At 44.7% G+C, this 18,473-nt stretch overlaps 1 protein-coding gene across 7 annotated transcripts in view; it reads left to right on the top strand.

Moving 5' to 3' along the window:
• LOC109898453 (axin-1) overlaps window positions 1-17,941 on the top strand; it is a 32,205-nt gene extending 14,264 nt beyond the window's left edge. For 4 of the 7 annotated variants that reach the window (XM_031834089.1, XM_031834088.1, XM_020493425.2 and 1 more), the window contains exons 3-10: window positions 4,153-4,299; window positions 5,161-5,257; window positions 8,957-9,094; window positions 11,478-12,034; window positions 12,180-12,338; window positions 12,459-12,710; window positions 14,743-14,892; window positions 15,143-17,941. In XM_031834089.1, coding sequence (XP_031689949.1) covers window positions 4,153-4,299; window positions 5,161-5,257; window positions 8,957-9,094; window positions 11,478-12,034; window positions 12,180-12,338; window positions 12,459-12,710; window positions 14,743-14,892; window positions 15,143-15,263 — 1,621 coding nt within the window. In that variant the 3' untranslated portion in view covers window positions 15,264-17,941. Of the gene's footprint in view, window positions 1-4,152; window positions 4,300-5,160; window positions 5,258-8,956; window positions 9,095-11,477; window positions 12,035-12,179; window positions 12,339-12,458; window positions 12,711-13,146; window positions 13,249-14,742; window positions 14,893-15,142 lie in introns of all 7 variants that reach the window. The other 3 variants (XM_031834092.1, XM_031834090.1, XM_031834091.1) reach the window with 3 other exon arrangements.
• The last annotated feature ends 532 nt before the right edge of the window (window positions 17,942-18,473 follow it).

The following is an 18,473-nucleotide window of genomic DNA, read 5'->3' as shown; positions in this document are numbered from 1 at the left end:
CAATGGTCATTATGGCCAAACTGTTCTGTTTTTGTTTCATCAGACCAGAGGACATTTCTCCAAAAAGTACGATCTTTGTCCCCATGTGCAGTTGCAAACCGTAGTCTGGCTTTTTGATGGCGGTTTTGGAGCAGTGGCTTCTTCCCTGCTGAGCAGCCTTTGAAGTTATGTCGGTATAGGACTCGTTTTACTGTGGATATAGATACTTTTGTTTTGTTTCCTCCAGCTTCTTCACAAGGTCCTTTGCTGCTGTTCTGGGATTGATTTGCACTTTTCGCACCAAAGTACGTTCATCTCTAGGAGACAGAACGCGTCTTCTTCCTGAGCGGTATGACGGCTGCGTTGTCCCATGGTGTTTATACTTGTGTACTATTGTTTGTACAGATGAACATGGTACCTTCAGGCATTTGGAAATTGCTCCCAAGGATGAGCCAGACTTATGGAGGTCTACAATTCTTTTTCTGAGATCTTGCCTGATTTCTTTAGATTTTCCCATGATGTCAAGCAAAGAGGCACTGAGTTTGAAGGATTGCCTTGAAATACATCCACAGGTACACCTCCTATGGACTCAAATAATATCAATTAGGCTAATTGAGGCTATCAGAAGGTTCTAAAGCCATGACATAATTTTCTGGAAATTTCCAAGCTGTTTAAAGGCACAGTCAACTTAGTGTATGTAAACTTCTGACCCACTGGAATTGTGATACAATGAATTATAAGTGAAATAATCTGTCTGTAAACAATTGTTGGAAAAATTACTTGTCATGTTCAAAGTAGATGTCCTAACCTACTTGCCAAAACCTATAGTTTGTTAACAAGAAATTTGTGGAGTGGTTGAAAAACGAGTTTTAATGACTCAAACCTAAGTGTATGTAAACTTCCGACTTCAACTGTATGTTGCCAATCTGTGGTGATCCAGGGGTTGCTGCACTCCAATGTAAAGGGGAGTGACAAAGGACCAGTAATTATTCTCTCGCTCCAAAGAAATGCCCAAGTCATTGGAACAACAAAAGGCCCTACATCTAATGATTTGGCATTGAGCGCTTCGATCACTGTGCATCAGGAGGACAATTTCATTAAGTTTTTCAGGACAAGGGTATTCAAAGGTACGGATGATGGGCTTTCTGAGATGGGCTTTCTGAGAGGTATGAGTAATGTTTTGGCCAGTGCTGCTGTTGTTGCACTCGGGTATTTCCTCATGTTCATCGAAAGCCATCTGGCCTACTCGTCGGGCCGTAAGAAACGTGATGAAATGTCATCCATTTACAGCGGTGCACCCACACTCATAGCTAAACAGCAGAAAAAAAATCAACCGTGATGAAACCAGTGTTGGTTTGAAAGCATCTCTCACCTCCGGCTCCATCTCTTTGCTCTCTCTCTGTGAGTCTGTGAACATTGACATCATGGCTGCTGCTTCAATCATGAGAAGATTCTAGATCATGGGCTTGAGTGCTGCCTGGGAATAATCATCAGAGGCTGCAGTAATCCGAGAGCTGCTCGGCTCATAAACAGATGCCTCACTACCAGTCAGTAGGATGGATGGCCATGGTTCAGGTTCTGGTAGGAGGCTGCCATTTTCCATGTGGTGCCCTGAAGAGAGAACACAGCCAGGTTTTTAGAATTGGAAGCCCTGGTTTCTAGGAGGCAGCAGGGGAAGCAGGCTTCCAGGTCAAGGGGAAACCCTGGTAGAAAGGAGGCTTCCTGCTTGGCACTTGCTCCCATGCCGTGCACACTCCTTAAAACACTGTGGCCTCCTGCAGCTGCCCCTTTCACTTGCATTTCCTCTCGTAACGCTCCTTCTTGTAAATGAATCCCACTCATTTGAAACCTTGGCCATATAACGTTGTCGTTATCCACAACCACGTTGCACCGCAGCCACAAAATGTACATTTCTATGCATTGACGGCTCGTATTGGTTGGACTTGTTTTTGTTTGATAAATGTAGCATGAGGGATGCCGTCATGGTGCGGGTTTTGTTCCTCAAAGCAGTTTTTTTAGAGCATCCGGAGCAAAGAAGTGTTCTCCTCAGAGCCTCTGTTTTGAGAAGTGAATCGATTTTTACTACTCAACTTTTTTATTTTATTTTTTATATTGAGTCATTTTTCACTTCAATGGAAACTCACTTTTTTTTGCAAGATTGCTGACTATTCCAAATGAAGTACTTATCTGAGCTCTTTCCCTTCTTTTCTTAGTTGTTCACGTTATGACATTTCATGTTTTTGTTAGATTTGGCTTGTAAGCTGAAAGCAAATGTCATGCATGTTCGCCATGGGTAATTCAGTAGACTTCCCTTGAAGGGCAGATTATGTAATGGCTTACTGCTCACAGTGCTTATGGACCAAAAATGCAAAAAGGCCATAAAAGCATCATTTAATGACTAGATTGCTTTAGTATTAAACTGTCATCTCTTTTCCAGTGATAAAAGCTGATAGGACTTATGGTTTATGGACAGGACTCTGTTCAGAAAGAACGACTGTACACCTGTTCTTTACGAAGATTTAGACCTGTATTTATTTCCATGTTATGTTGAATAGGAAGTGAGGCACGTTTCTGTCTTGCCTCCGGGATTGTCGAGGAATAGTCTTTCACTTTTCTTGCTCTTTGCCGAATAGTTGAACACCACCTTGATATGATCCTGTCTGAATGTGACGGCAGTACCACTAGCCCCGGTCCTGTCATTTATAGCCAATAACCACGTTTCCATCCATACATTGTATGTGAGTCAAGTCATACAGTATAAAAAAATCTAATAACAGCTGTGATGGAAACAGGAAGTTTCAGTACAATTTTCTAAATGCTGACAGATAAGTTGTTAGTTTGACATGGTGGGATCTTTTTTGTTTCGGTAAAATGTTATTATGTGAGAAATGGTGGTGGAAATGCCTTTTATGCGCAAATATGTAATAGCCATCATATCGAAGTAAACTTGGAGTCACTCGATCACATGGTGTGTGGTAGCCTACCGCAGAGCCTACTCGATCTGTGTCTGTGAGCTGTTGGCTAAAGCATCAAGACCAGACTAGTCACATTTAGCTATTTAACGCAAAAAGTTTTTGTGGTGAAACTGTCGGTAGAGTTGAAAATGCGATGGGAAACATGTTAAACATTCACATTTTATTCGGTAAGCTGAAAATGGCATTTTTTTTGTGTGCACTACGTCATCATGCGCTGATAAAAAAATATATATATATCCGTGACAATTCAGCTTGGTGGAAACACCACTGTTGGGAAAATGCGCGTGTTCACTTTGTGGATTTAGGAATATTCGCATGGAAATCTAGTTTATATCGTCATTTTATTCGATAGATTGGCAGTCTAGTTATGACACATATGCCATCTTCCATTACGACTGCCATTGCTTTTCAAAGAGAACCAATTGTAATTTGACATCTCTAGACATATTAGAATCTCATCCCTTTACTTACATGATGTAGAACTAAAAGACATTCTTCAACCACTCTCCAATCTTCTCTTAATCCCAAACTGATTTAACCACTTCGCAAAACATTTTCTTTCTCTTTGTTTGGCTAGAATATGGGCTGACTGATAGCCAGTCAGAAGTAGCCTGGGTTTGGTTTGGTCTCTGGTAAGATTGAGAGCTTCAGAGTTCCCAGGGAGGGAACTTTTTCAGTTTAAAGATGAAGAGAACAGAGGCCTACCCAGATCTATAATGCATGTGAAGGGAGCAGTTGAGGGAGGTTGAGTCAACGATGGAGGCTGTGGTGATGCGATGCCTCCAATAAGAGTTAAATCAGCATCTCTACTGTACCTACCCTTAGAAACCCCCTGAAGGATATTCATTATGTCAATGTGGGTGGTTTGGTGTGAAATGCGTGTATTACTACAGAGATACTACAGTAGTCTTATTTGGAAATGTTTCTTTGTTTTATATCTAAATTACATTTACATTGTCACTCAGTTCTTATCGGCTCTTGTCTAGAATAACTAACAACGTCCTTCCCTTTTAATGCTATGATAATACAGTGCAATAATCTTCGTAAAATGTACTTGCGTGTGTCTCATGTGAACCTGACTCTATTGTTTAATGGTGCTAATACACTCTGACATCATTGATTGTGTTATATCACGTGCTATGTATTGTTAATGACTTTGCCTTAATGCTATCTCTCTGAATGTTGGCGTTTCTTCCAGACGCGTGCCGTGGCGGGAGCCTGTCAACCCGTACTATGTCAACTCGGGCTACGCCATGGCCCCTGCCACCAGCGCCAACGACAGCGAGCAGCAGAGCATGTCCAGTGCCAGCGACGTAGACACACTCTCCCTGACCGACAGCAGTGTGTACGTACTCGCACAGCCTCCGCATCACCTCCCACTCACACGCGTGCACACACACGTGCACACACACACACACAATCGGTCAAACTGTAATAGTACATACCAGAAGTAAGGGCAGAATGCCTTCGAGAATGAAGGTTAGCTTCCCTGTTCCTTGCTATTCAGCATGAGGACCTTCACAAACAATTTTATGACATGTGAGTGTGTGGGTATAGAAAACAATAGTGAGGGTGTGTTATTTTCAATTTCACCCATGCCCGGTATATCTGAGCTCTACCTGGGTCGTATTCATTAGGGCACACAGTAGCAAAACGTTTTGCCACAGAAAACCGGTTTCTCATTGAACAAGTTCAGGTAGTCCCTCTTTTTGAGTGTTTTCTTCCGTTTGGTGCCGAATGAATAGGGCCCTAGTCTGACTGTAGTGCCTCCTGCTGCACGCAGACTGGTGCCATGGTGCCATTTCCCGCTGTCTGTCACTGGGAGCAGCAACACATCTCTCTCTGCTCCTCTCCTCAGAGAACAGCCGTCTGTTCATTACCCACGCGAATGATCGCTGCTAAATGTCATTACTTATGCTAATTATAGAGCTATAAACTGGGAGGTACGACAGGGCCAAAGTATGTCATCTGAAGGCATGGACCTGTTACAAAAACATGTGTCTGAAGCAGGTTACATTAGAGGCCATTATCTGCTGTTTGTTCCACAGCTCCTGGCACAGACGGGGCAAACCCAGCAGGGCGACTGAGACTTGGGATAAAACAGTTCTTCGTGTTGGTGTCAGCGACCACACCAGCTTCAAAGTAACCTATGAGTTTTCTAGTTTTGAATATGTGTGTAAAATTGTCCTTTTTGTTTTTGTTCCAGAGATGGGGTTCCACCATACAAATATCGCAAACAGCATCGACGAGAGATGCACGAAAGTGCCAAAGCAAATGGCCGTGTGCCACTACCTCATATTCCTGTAAGTTAACCTTGGTTTAGCTGCACACACACACACCCCCCCTATACAAACAAGTACGCACACATACCTGCCAGAACCCCACTCACTCATCAAAGACTGCTGACATGGCTGTAACCTGGTATTCTAGAACCATCAGTCTCTCTCAAATGTTCCCATCTCTCCACCTTCCTGCATTTGTAAGATGCCTGACTGCATCTCTCTCTGGGCCCGTGTAGGTTGTGTGAATAGCTCATAGTGAGGCTTGTGCTTTCTAAACTGTGCCTGGTGCTGTCCCCCGCCCTCAGCTGTCTGTCTGTGTTGAAGCCCATCAGACAGCAGTGTTTCTCCACTGTGCCAGTCCCACCTCCTTGCATGCCTCTGCAGCTCCCTACAGGAGAACTCCCATCCTAATTGGGCCTCGGGAGTCAAGAGTCCTGTTTAACAAGACTCTCTCCCTCACATTAGGATGCATGTATGCTTTTGTGTAGAATATATTTTTTTCATCGACTTCTATTTTTCGGTATACAGAATAATAAAAGAAACAAGCTATGCATAGCAGAATAATGGAAACGCTGGCTGTCTTGTCCTTGATTGTTCCATTTTTGTCTAATGGATTAGTCCCTGACAAATACTGCAGTGGTAATGGAGAGACGTACAAGTATTCAGACATTCCACATGTTACGTTACAGGCATGTTCTAAAATGGATTAAATAAAAACATCCTCATCAATCTACATAATAATCACATTTTTGCAAATGTATTAAAAATCAAAAACGGAAATACTTTTATTTACATAAGTATTCAGGCCCTTTGCTTATGGGATTTGAACTTTGAGCTCAGGTGCATCCTGTTTCCATTGATCATCCTTGAGATGATTATACAATTTGATTGGAGTCCACCTGTGGTAAATTCTATTGATTTGATTTGGAAAGGCACACACCTGTCTATATAAAGTCCCACAGTTGAAAGTGCATGTCAGAGTAAAAAACAAGCCATGAGGTCGAAGGAGTTGTCCGTAAAGCTCCGAGACAGGATAGTGTCGAGGCACAGATCTGGGGAAGGGTACCAAAAAATGTTGGTAGAATAGAAGGTCCCCAAGAACACAGTGGCCTCCATCATTCTTAAATGGAAGAAGTTTGGAACCACCAAGACTCTTCCGAGAGCTGGCGACCTGGCCAAACTGAGCAATTGGGGGAGAAGGGACTTGGTCAGGGAGGTGACCAAGAACCCGATGGCCACTGACAGAGCTCCAGAGTTCCTCTGGAGATGGGAGAACCTTCCAGAAGGACAACCATCCCTGCAGCACTCCACTAATCGGGCCTTATGGTAGAGTGGCCAGACGGAAGCCAAAAGGCACCTAAAGGACGCTCAGACCATGATAAACAACATTCTCTGGACTGATGAAACCAAGATTGAACTCTTTGGCCTGAATGCCAAGCGTCACATCTGGAGGAAACCTGGCTCCATCCTTACTGTGAATCATGGTGGTTGCAGCATCATGTGGGGATATTTTTCAGCGGCAGGGACTGGGAAACTAGTCATGAATGAGGGAAAGATGAACGGAGCAAAGTACAGAGAGATCCTTGATGAAAACCTGCTCCAGAGCGTTCAGGACCTCAGACTTGGATGAAGGTTCACCTTCCAACAGGACAATGACCCTAAGCACACCGCCAAGACAACGCCGGAGTGGCTTTGGGACAAGTCTCTGAATGTCCTTCGGTGGCCCAGCCAGAACCTGACTTGAACCCGATCGAACATCTGGAGAGACGTGAAAATAGCTGTGCAGCGACATTTCCCATCCAACCTGACAGAGCTTGAGAGGATATGCAGAGAAGAATGGGAGAAACTCCCCAAATACAGGTGTGCCAAGCTTGTAGCGTCATACCCAAGAAGAATCGAGGCTGTAATCACTGCCAAAGGTGCTTCAACAAAGTACTGAGTAAAGGGTCTGAATACTTATGTAAATGTGATATTTCCATTTTTTTAAATAAATAAATGATAAAAATCTGAAACTGTTTTTGCTTTGTCATTATGGGGTATTGTGAGTAGATTGATGAGAAAAATGTAATACATTTTATAACAACTCTAACGTATCAAAATGTGGAGAAAGTAAGGGGTCTGAATACTTTCTGAATGCACTGCATACACTGAGTGTACAAAACATTAAACACCTACTCTTTCCATGACAGAATGACCAGGTGAATCCAGGTGAAAGCGATCAACCCTTGTTGATGTCATTGTTAAACCCACTTCAATCAGTGTAGATGAAGGTGACTATAGATTATGTGCATTGTGTATATGTGCCACTTCAGAGGGTGACTGGGCAAGACAAATATTGAATTGCCTTTGAACAGGGTACGGTCGTAGGTGCCAGGCACACCAGTTTGGGTCAGGAACTGCTGGGTTTTTCACACTTAACAGTTTCCTCTGTGTATCAAGAATTGTCCTCCAGCCAACTTGACACAACTGTGGGAAGCATTGGGGTCAACATGGGCCAGCATCCCTGTGGATCTCTTTGACACCTTGTAGTCCATGCCCTGATGAATTGAGGGGGTGCAACTCAATATTAGGACGGTAATTCCTAATGTTTTGTACGCTCTGTGTACACTCATCACTAATCGAGGGTAATAGCCACAGTAGAGAAATAATTTCTACAGCCAGGTCTTCTAATGGCCATAAAGCTACTCTGGGCTGTTTGTGTGTAAAGCTTTGTCTGTGTTGGGTAAAATGAATATGAATCCAACTGAAACCAAATTCAAAGAGAAAATAGCAGTCAGAGCTGGAGAAATCTCCGGCTTTGTAATCAGCATGTGGACATATCTTGTGTGCTTTGGTGGGGCCCTGAGTAAAACGGCCCTCTACAATATTTAGGCTATACCCAGAACGTACTTTAATCTCTCTTTGCTGGATTACTACAACAATGCACCTTACAGGCTTGAGTTGTGTTGGGAATACCAGCTAAGAGCTGCATATTCCCAGCATCTTCCTTTTGATAAAAATGTACTTCACTCTGCTGCCTGTGATTAAACATAAAATGATGGGGATTATTTTGAATGGACCAATCACCTTTTTTTCTGGTCTGGTCTGTGGTGTACCAGTGGGCTTTCACTGTGTTTTTCCAGACGTGGCGTGTAGCTCAGACGCTGTTAACCTTTATTTATCTAGGCAAGTGGGGCACGGTGTCACGCTGCGACGGGTCGATCTGGAGATTGATTCCGGTGTTTTTCTTTTTTTTTAAACGGCTATTATAAAAGTCACTGACCAACAAAAGTTGTTTATGGCTGATAGTTAGTCAAATATCTTATGCTTTTTCTCTACCTTTTGGAAGTACCCTGTGTTGAATGCCTGCGGCTCACGTCGTACATTCTGCGTAGCAGCCTATATCCGCCTATTCAAAGCCTTAAACCATGTCAAATCAGACCTTGTAGGTACCACATTAGCTGCTAAGCAGTAGTCTTCTTGACTTTGGTTTGAGGTTATTGTTTTGGCACGTTCATTTCCATTACAGGTCCCCTGTTAGCGTTTTCCTGATAAACTGTAGACGTGTCTTTCCTCCCCGTTTTTCATTTTCTCCCTTCTGTTCTATCAACAGAAGTGAACAGCGTAGTGGCCACGGGTTTGACCTTTTTTTTCAGGAGAAAACGGCCACAATGTTATCGGCGAATTGCTACCGGTACAATTTGAAATGAACTGGAAATTGTGTGTTTCCCCCTCTGTTAGCGCACCAACCGGATACCAAAGGACATTCACGTGGAGCCGGAGAAGTTTGCGGCGGATCTGATCAGCCGGCTGGAGGGAGTGCTGAGGGAGAGGGAGGCCCAGGAGAAACTGGAGGAGCGGCTGAAGAGAGTCCGACTGGTACGTTGTTGTCCACAGAAGTACCACCATGCTTGTCGGTGTGATCCCTCTCCCTGGTGGGGCGCTATACTACTCTATACGCCCCCCATCATCCTCTTAACAAACTCTTACCATGTTCTCTACAGCTGTTTGTCTGGCTGTCTATCAGAAGGTACACTGTAATATCTCTGTTTGAAAGGACCGGGTTGATTCATTCAAAGGAAACCGACATTATTCCATTATGAATCATTGATAGAAGTGTGGCTCTGGCCTATCGGGGATCCATCCCACTGTTATCCTGGATCCCTTTTGTCTCTGGCATCAGATGGAACACCTGGAGACAGCCTGAGCCACTTTTGAGCCTGGCGCACTGTAATGACTTTGTTTGAAGTCAGTTGGAGCGTGAAGAAATGCCTGCGCTCACCGCAAATGGAATCTCTTTCGGTACACAGAGCCAGGTCTTAAGTCTCAAGGCAGATATTTTATGTCGTTTGGCCCATATGTAAGAGGAGCCGCCATCATGGAACAGTAGGTTTCTCTTTATTAAGAGCTGGTGGCAGACGGGAGTGACAAATAGTGACTCTATTAACTGATATTCTTACCTAAATCAAAGATAAGCTAGCACCCCCCCCCCCCCTTCCATTCCTCTCTACTGCTCTCTTACCTGGTATTCATCCACAGACTTACACCCTGATCTCACTGAATGTGGCCTCAATCCAATGTTGATTGATGGAGAGGTCACATGCGGTCTAGGCATACTCCCTCAGTAGTGTCTGACAGGAACGGATCAATAGAGCAGGATAGCCTGTCATATTGCTGTTGACTGATGAAATCATTTGTTGTAAATTATACAGAACCTTTAGGATCAATGCATTGTTGCCACTGAGAGAGAAATAACTTAATAGGCGCTTTTCACTTTACTTTTCAACGCTCTGAATATTGGCCCACCTAATGTATAATTTACATGTTCAATAGCAGCAGTACGTTCCACTTCCCTGAGGTGAGAGTGAGTGAGAGAGACTCAGTACATCACATTCATTAGTAGATGCCTTTTAGCAGGATGGGCTCAGCAGGTCTGGATCTGGCCTCATTTTGGCACGAACAGGGTAACTGAGAGTGCAGAGCAATGGCCTGCACAGCTGCTCTGAGCCAGAGACCGAGAGGCAGGCCAGTATCTGCTCGCGCCAGTCAGATCCTCATCAAAAAGTCCTTAGCTCCCGCCCAGGATTCCTCTACCTGGAGTGAGCATCAAAGCCTCCACCACATAAATTGCCCACTGTTATTTGCCAATGATTCCCATGTTGAAATGCCATCAAAGGTGTGTGGGAAGGGTGAGGCGGTGAGGAGCCAGTGGGGGCTGATGTGTTTTAGTTAGGGGAGTGGATTACCGAGTCCACAAATCCTTAGCAATTCAGTTAGTTGCAGAGACGGAGACAGACCTGGTGAAATGGCTGTAGGTGTCATACAGTAAGTTACTATGGCTGTGCGTGCTATACAGTTAGTTACAATGGCTGTACGCGTCATACAGTTAGTTACTATGGCTGTACGCGTCATACAGTTAGTTACTATGGCTGTACACGTCATACAGTTAGTTACTATGGCTGTACGCGTCATACAGTTAGTTACTATGGCTGTACGCGTCATACAGTTAGTTACTATGGCTGTACGCGTCATACAGTTACTATGGCTGTACGCGTCATACAGTTAGTTACTATGGCTGTACGCGCCATACAGTTAGTTACTATGGCTGTACGCGTCATACAGGTAGTTACTATGGCTATACGTGCCATACAGTTAGTTACTATGGCTGTACGCGCCATACAGTTAGTTACTATGGCTGTACGCATCATACACTTAGTTACTATGGCGGACTGCGCCTTTGTCTAGGAACTAGTACACAGCAATATAATAGCTTGAAATATATTGAGCTATTTAATTGTAGTAAAAATCAAGGGTCTATTGAGCGGTAAGATTATGCTGGCAGACATGATGTAGAGCGAAATAGCTTTGCACCACAGAGGAAGAACATTGCCTCTGCAGCAGAGCCGTGATAATGCCACGGCACGTGTTAACACATGGTCTCGTGGAAGTGTGCCATCTGCTGGTGTGACTGATTGGAACAAATTGCGTTTTGCCTTTTGAAATGACTTTAGCAGTTGTTCTTTCACAATGTGGTGAGTTCGGGCTCCATTTATTTTCTTGGGAAATGACCAGACACTGAAGCTCATACATGTGGGTTGTAATTGAGATATGTCTCAATGTACAGCACAAATTAATGTGTAGGATATATTTGGGTATTATATACTGACGTGATCTCTGATATGTCAACTTGTAGTATTGCTGTTGAGTTGGGTAGTAACCATCTGCAGTATATTTAATGATCATTTCTTTTTCTTTCTGGAAGGAGGAAGAGGGTGAGGATGCAGACATCTCCACATCCACCTCGTTCTCCAGTCACAGACTGCCCCCTGGAGCCCACCCACAGCACTACAACAACCCCCGCTACTCTGACATCGGCTACAACGGCCTGGCGCTGCGTCCTGACGCCCACGAGGAGAACCCCGAGAGCATCCTGGACGACCACGTCCAGCGAGTCATGAAGACCCCTGGCTGCCAGTCCCCGGGCACCGGCCGCCACTCTCCCAAGTCCCGCTCACCCGACGGCTTCCCTGCAGGTGGCAAGGTGCCCGGATCTGGGATGCCACTGCCCACAGGCCCGGGCAAACACCCAGCTCGGCAGGGGCCCAAGGGAGAAGCTGCCAGCCAGCAATACCACCACAAACACGTGCACCACATCCACCACCCGGCCGGAGGGAAGCCCAAAGAGCAGGTGGAGGCTGACGCAGCCACGAGGGTCAATGGTAACTTCCACTGGGGGATGGAGCAGCACAACTATGGGTCCAAGTCTCGCAACTATGCTGACGGCATGGGCCCCAGCCCAATGGATCCTATGGGCTACAGGTACACACAGAAACACACAGCCTCTTCATGTCTCTTTGAATTATGTTTTAAGTTTTTCCATGTCTCTTTTTTATTTATTGAAATTTTAGTTTTTTTTACACTTGCCATTAACGTCATTGTCATATTTATCACGCAATTTCCGTAGTAGCAAAGGTAGCACGCTATCGAAGCGGCCGTTTAAGAAGGCTGAGGAGGTGCGGACCTTTGAGGTGCCCGTGCCTCCGGAGGATGTGGAGAGGAACCAGAAGATCCTCCAGTGGATGATGGAGGGAGAGGCGGTCCGTAACAAGAAGAGCCCCTACGGGTGAGTTCCGGCTTTATGGGTCTTTCCCACGTAGGGAATCGGTAACGTACAACCGCAGTGATGCAAGTCATTTGAATTATGTGTACATTTGGGTCAAACAATGACAAGGATGTCTCCCAGGAGCACCACAGGGTCCAAGAAGACCCCGTCGAGCCACGAAGTGTCGCGGCCCAGCTCTGTGGAGCGTCCCGGGGCAGTGCACCCGTGGGTCAGCGCCCAGCTGCGGAACAATGTGCAGCCCTCGCACCCCTTCATCCAGGACCCCACCATGCCCCCCAACCCGGCCCCCAATCCCCTCACCCAGCTGGAGGAGGCTAGGAGGAGACTGGAGGAGGAGAAGAAGAAGACGGGGACCTTACAGACCAAACAGAGGTGAGTCGGCGTTACCTAGGGAGGAAGGGAGATGTTTCTGTCACAGCCTGGTTCTTCATGTCGTGTCTAGCCATCCGTTGTATTGTTGTAGTGACTGTGGCAGCCATGTGACTGAATCACCAAACTCATCCTTTTGATAATACAGGAAAAAAGGAATAATGTTATCGAAAAGTAATGTTTGTGCTAAAACAGCAAATGTTGGGGTGAGCTGAGGCCTGACAGGGCCTCAGACCTCTAAAGAATGAAATATTCTTCCCTTTTTTTCCCCTTCACATTTCTCACTGATCAAACCCCATTTTGAGTAGCGTGATGCACTGACCAACCTGGTTTGCCGTTTTCATTGCACATCGGTGCATGATCCCTGGTGTGTGTATCCTGGTTGGTGTGGCCCTGTGGCTGGTCTGTGTCTAACTCCCAGAGTTGTTGGGTCCTCCAGGTATGTGATGGAAGTGATCCAGCGGGGGCGCGCTGCCGCCAGGCCCGCCCTGTTCCCGCCGCTCGGCGTGGTGCCTGCCGTCTCTGACACGGAGCTGTCCGAGTACGTCCAGTCTGGTTTACCCCAGTAGCCCTTAACAGCCACCCCATTGGTCACAGCAGCACTCTCCCCCCCCCCCCATTGGTCACAGCAGCACCCCACCTCACCACCTCCTTCCATGTCTATCACCAGCAGCATCCAGACCCGACTGCTCTGTTTCTGCACAGCCAAGCAGAGGCCTGTCTGTATGACTAGACTCCATAGAGATTAACAGAGGCGTATATGTTTGATTACTGGCATTAATACTTGTATCCCCATAATCTAGTTGTAGTTTCCTGTACAATAACATATGTGTGTAGTTTAGTTTTTTGTCAATTAGAAATTCATATTTGATCTGATTATTTGCTTACGTATGGGTGGGGATTAGAAAAGTCAGTCTCACCTCTTCAGCCATTTCTTAGTCAGACAGTAATCCATAGCTGCAGGGTGAGGGCTAAAACAGTGGATGAGAATGATCATACCTTTGGCTTCACACTGGTGGGATGAGAGGGATTAGAATGACATTAAGTGGAGAGAGATGGGGAAGATAGAACTGGAAGACAGGGAGGGAGGTAGTAGGAGGCAGCAGCTAGGGAGAGGCGTGTACTGTAAGCTGCGTGGGGCGAGAACGCAGAGCTTTGATGTTCTCTGTGTGAAGCTGCTGTTTGTTTGATGTCCCGTGGCTTCTTCCTCCGATGGACAGTTTTTAGTGATGTAGGGGGACAGGATAGGCTGCAGTAAGGAGCAGATGAAAGCCGGGCTATCCTGGCATAGCCCCTGGGCCTCTACAACCCCATCCTATCACTGGGCCTCCACCACCTCACCCCACACCATCAAACCCAACAACAGGCCCAGGGGCATGCAGTTGGAACACTACTTACTGTAGTAGCCTGCTCCCTGCTGGTAGCATTTGGGCATAACACCTCTTCATCACAATCTCATTTAAACTTGTGAGCATTTCCTTGCTGGAACAACATTACCCCCAAGAACTCTGATTGATAAATGAATACTTTCCCTGGACAAGGTCCTTAGGGCAATATTACATGTACCGGGAGTGCTCAATTTGCTAGCATTTTAGAGGAAATCAATGCTGTAAAGTCTCACATTGTGGTTCATGAAGTATTCCAATCATGAAACCGATTCTTTGAATTTGTTTGTCAAACAAATGTTTGCTTTTATTGGTTGTCTCCTTTTTGGCAGACCTCTGGAAATCAAACTAAGGCCCCCCACTAGGGGTCCCCGGCCCCCTGGTTGATTATGCTTCGCCCCCTAAACAGTCATTCACTGCATAGCAACTCTGGTGGCGCTCACAGACAAAACATTTCTACGTTGTAAAGAGGGAGGATGAGTGACTTGAAATCTTGTTTTCTTACATCAGATTCTGACTGAGAGGAAATTATACCTCTGGATGTCAGAATCCCCCCCCTCTGCTGAGGTCTTTGAAACATCTCATGCACAAGATGAAAGGAAAACGTGACCTGACAAATTGAATGAACCTCTTGCTTTGTTTGTTTGCAGACATAAAGTGACGAAGAAGCCCGCGTGTGAGAACATTACGGTGGCCTACTACTTCTGTGGGGAGCCAATCCCGTACAGGACGTCGGTCAAAGGTCGCATGGTCATGCTGGGCCAGTTCAAAGAGCTGCTGACTAAGAAAGGAAGCTACAGGTGAGGTCACTACTCTACCTGGTGAGGCACAGGGAACTAGATTTACAGGATGATGTTATGTAACATTTTAGTCTATTAAACTCTGAAATTGAATATCACGTTTTTGTTGTGTTTATGGTCATCTGGAAAAGGATGAACCACATTCCAAAGTAAACATTTTTCGTCTTATGTCAATTTGGTGCATAATAAATCAAGCTTTTTCAATGAACTTGAACTAACAACCAACTGTTCTCTATCCAACCGACTCTAGGTATTTTTTCAAGAAGGTAAGCAATGACTTTGGGGTGGTGTTTGAAGAGGTACGCGAAGATGACGCCGTCCTGCCCATCTTCGAGGAGAAGATCATTGGGAAAGTGGAAAAGATTGATTGATTGACATGGAGGTGGAGAGGAAGGAGACGTTCACAAAGTCGGCCTGCGATGGCGCTATCGACGGATGGAGCTGTTCACTTTGAGAGAGACGGAGAGAAAGTGTTTGATTAGAGGGAGGATTGGCAGGGGAAGAAAAGGTACGGAGTAAGTCGCTACAGGAGGGAATGGATGAAGGGATGAGAGAATGAGGAGACGAGTGCATAGTGGTCACTGTGGTAGACCCTTATGACTCCAAGGCTTTCATATCTGCTCTGTGCCACTGCATTGTGCAGGCAGAGTAGGAAAGCATTGGACAACAAAAAAGAAAGCTGACATTCTCTCCTTCAGTGTCTTTCTGAGTGTAATGTAATGTAACATTGTACAATTTGACTAGAAGAAAAATGCTATGAATCTGCTTACTAAAGCAGCATATTATTTTTGATATGGCGTATCAGAAGGTATCCTTTCTAATGTAAGCGTGTCATTTTCATATGTGTTGGTACCAGATGTGTACAGATTGTCTGTTTTAAAACATAACGATAAAGTTTTATATTATCTATTTAAATATTTGAAAAAGCGGTCGTTTTAATCCTATTAAAGCAGTGGCGCTGTTCCAATTCGACGAGATCCAAGTGTTTTGACAGGGCTGTTTTTCAAGTATTGTAGGAACTATTATACAGCCCCATGTTCTACCAAGTGCTTTTAACAGGAACACTCAACCTTGCCAGTCCTCTAAAGTTAAGTGGCATTGGGTTGTCGTGCTGCACTTATCACTGTATTATGCATTAGTGTCAATGGAGCAAAATGAAAAAGGAATGCCTTCTTGAGGTTGCCCTTAACTGATTCTGCCTTCATGTTTTGCGTTTTTCAATTAGGAAGGGACATCCCCAGCAGTAGCTCGATCTGTGTCCAATGTAATGTACTCTGAGGTCTCTTAACTTTCCCCATAGTGTACGTATGTATGCACATTAAATACATTATTATTCCCATACCTGCAGACATCTGCCAACTTAAATTGATCCCCACTATGTCCAGTAACTTAGATTTTTGCTACATTTCCGTCTTAATTGTAGCAGATTAGGGCAGAAAATAACGTCTTTGATCAGAGATAATCACAACCATTTGTGTCCATGCTACTGACAGTTCAGATTCTATTTACAGCCTAGAGCTTTTGTTAGGCATTTAAGACCAGGGTCCATAGTAAAAGTCTCCTGAAGGTTCATACACGGGTGTCTGTGTAGAGAAAGGGTCTGTGTCTGTGTGCGGAAGTTTGTCACCAAGTAACTACCGCGCTCAATAGAGTGTTGATCGTCTGTGTGTTCACATGCCTTCAGAAAGGCTCCTGACCCCATGGTTTCACACTGGACAATGAAAGGACATAGCTTACCTAGTAAATATATCACAAATACAGCTGAATAATGACTTGTAGCCTTTCATAGCTCTATAGAGCTAAATTTGGTGCCTGGCAGAAATTGTCTCTAGAAATAACTTTAGTATGAAATGATCTACTTTTTTTTTGATAGGTCACAATACACCAAAGAGAACAGTAGAAGTCGATATGTTTGTCATCCCCTTTTCTCTTCTTTATTTACCCTCATTCACATGGGTACTCTTTGATTATTCTCCAAATCCCTGTGTTGAAGTGGAATTCTCTTGTACAATTTTCTAGGGCAGGGCTCTCCGAACCCTGTTCCTGGAGAGCTACCCTGCATGTAGGTTTCCACTCCAACCCCAGCTGTAGCTAATCTGATTCAGCTCATCAATCAGCAAATGACTACAATCGTTTGCGCTAGATTAGGGTTGGGGGGAACCTGCAGGACGGTAGCTGTCCAGGAACAGGGATGGAGAGCCCTGTTCTAGGGCGTTGTGCCGGGGGTCAGTGCAAGGCGGAATGTGCTAACCGTTGTGAATTAGGATGGTAAGGACCTTTTTCATCAGAGTGCTGTATTGCTGGGTGTTGTTCTGTATCAACACCACGTATAAGAGGACGATCTCCTTTTCTGAGATGCTGTTTTTGTATTTATTTAGATGGATATTTTTTAAGAATCTGTATGAAGTTAACATACGTAGTGGACAACCCTCTATTGTTCCTGTTTAAAGATTTGAATAACCGTACTTTATGTTTTTATAGCGAGAGGCATTTACTCCATGATCTTTGACAATATTGGTACTCAGCCATCATCTGTCACGCTACAATGTAGAATTTGGCTCACTTGTTATAATTATCATTAGATGTTCACTGTCTGTATGTATTACTAATGGAGGGCAGTGATCCTTACTGTGAAAGCCCCAAAGTGAACTCCCCCCCCCCCCCCCCCCCCCCACACACACACACTTACTTATGGTCATTGAAATGTATATAACGACCATCACAGAGTGCCTTTTATTGCCATCCTCTCATGTCATCCGCGATGTGATTCTCAAGTGTTACCAAGGCCTTGCTTTTATATTTTTATTTAGCGTCTTACAAAGGATGTTCCGTTCAACTGTTTCCTATGTCACATCTCACTTTGGATAGAAACCTTTTGTGTAAATATGTTTAAAAAATATATAAAAAATACTTGTACATGTCATCAACCAGCAATTCACTTAGGAGATACTCATTACCCCGGACCTGTTTCTTTGTGCTGAGTTGTGCGGTTATCATTTAAAGGTACTTCAACAATGAATACATGTAATAAACCTGAACTTCTCCATTACTTGTAGTCATTCAAATGTGTTAACTGATTTTAAAACTAACACTTTAACACTATAAACTAACACGTTATGAAATACTTAATATCCTATTAAACTATACTTCACTATATAATGTGTTACCCACAAAGTAGAGTTACAATAAATAAAACATCTGCAGTGTTTGACTGGCACAGCTTCAACTGAAGGTGGCAGTCTTGATCAGCTGGCATTGTGAGCGTTGCTTGAAGTGGGCTGGTTCTCACCCGTACTGGTACCTGCACCTCAAGTGTTCTACTGCTTGACCACTGGGAACCTCTTCTAGAATATTGGCTCTAGAATAGGACACCTAAATCAGTACTGTAACCTACCTAGTACTGCAGTCCATGACCAGCAGAGTGAGAGAAGCATTTGCTCGTGTGAGGAGTAGATTCTCAAACCTGGCTGAGATGACAGCAGTTTCAGACAAAGCCTTTGATAATGGTTCTGGAGGTGGACTTTGGAGAGTGTGGCTGTTGTCTGAATAACGGTTCAGGCTTCCAGATTGAGGTGATTAAT

This window comes from Oncorhynchus kisutch, linkage group LG10 (assembly GCF_002021735.2).
Source record: "Oncorhynchus kisutch isolate 150728-3 linkage group LG10, Okis_V2, whole genome shotgun sequence".
NCBI lineage: Eukaryota > Metazoa > Chordata > Actinopteri > Salmoniformes > Salmonidae > Oncorhynchus > Oncorhynchus kisutch.
The sequence above is the reverse complement of the archived record's forward strand: the minus strand, read 5'-3'. Positions and strand labels throughout refer to the sequence as shown.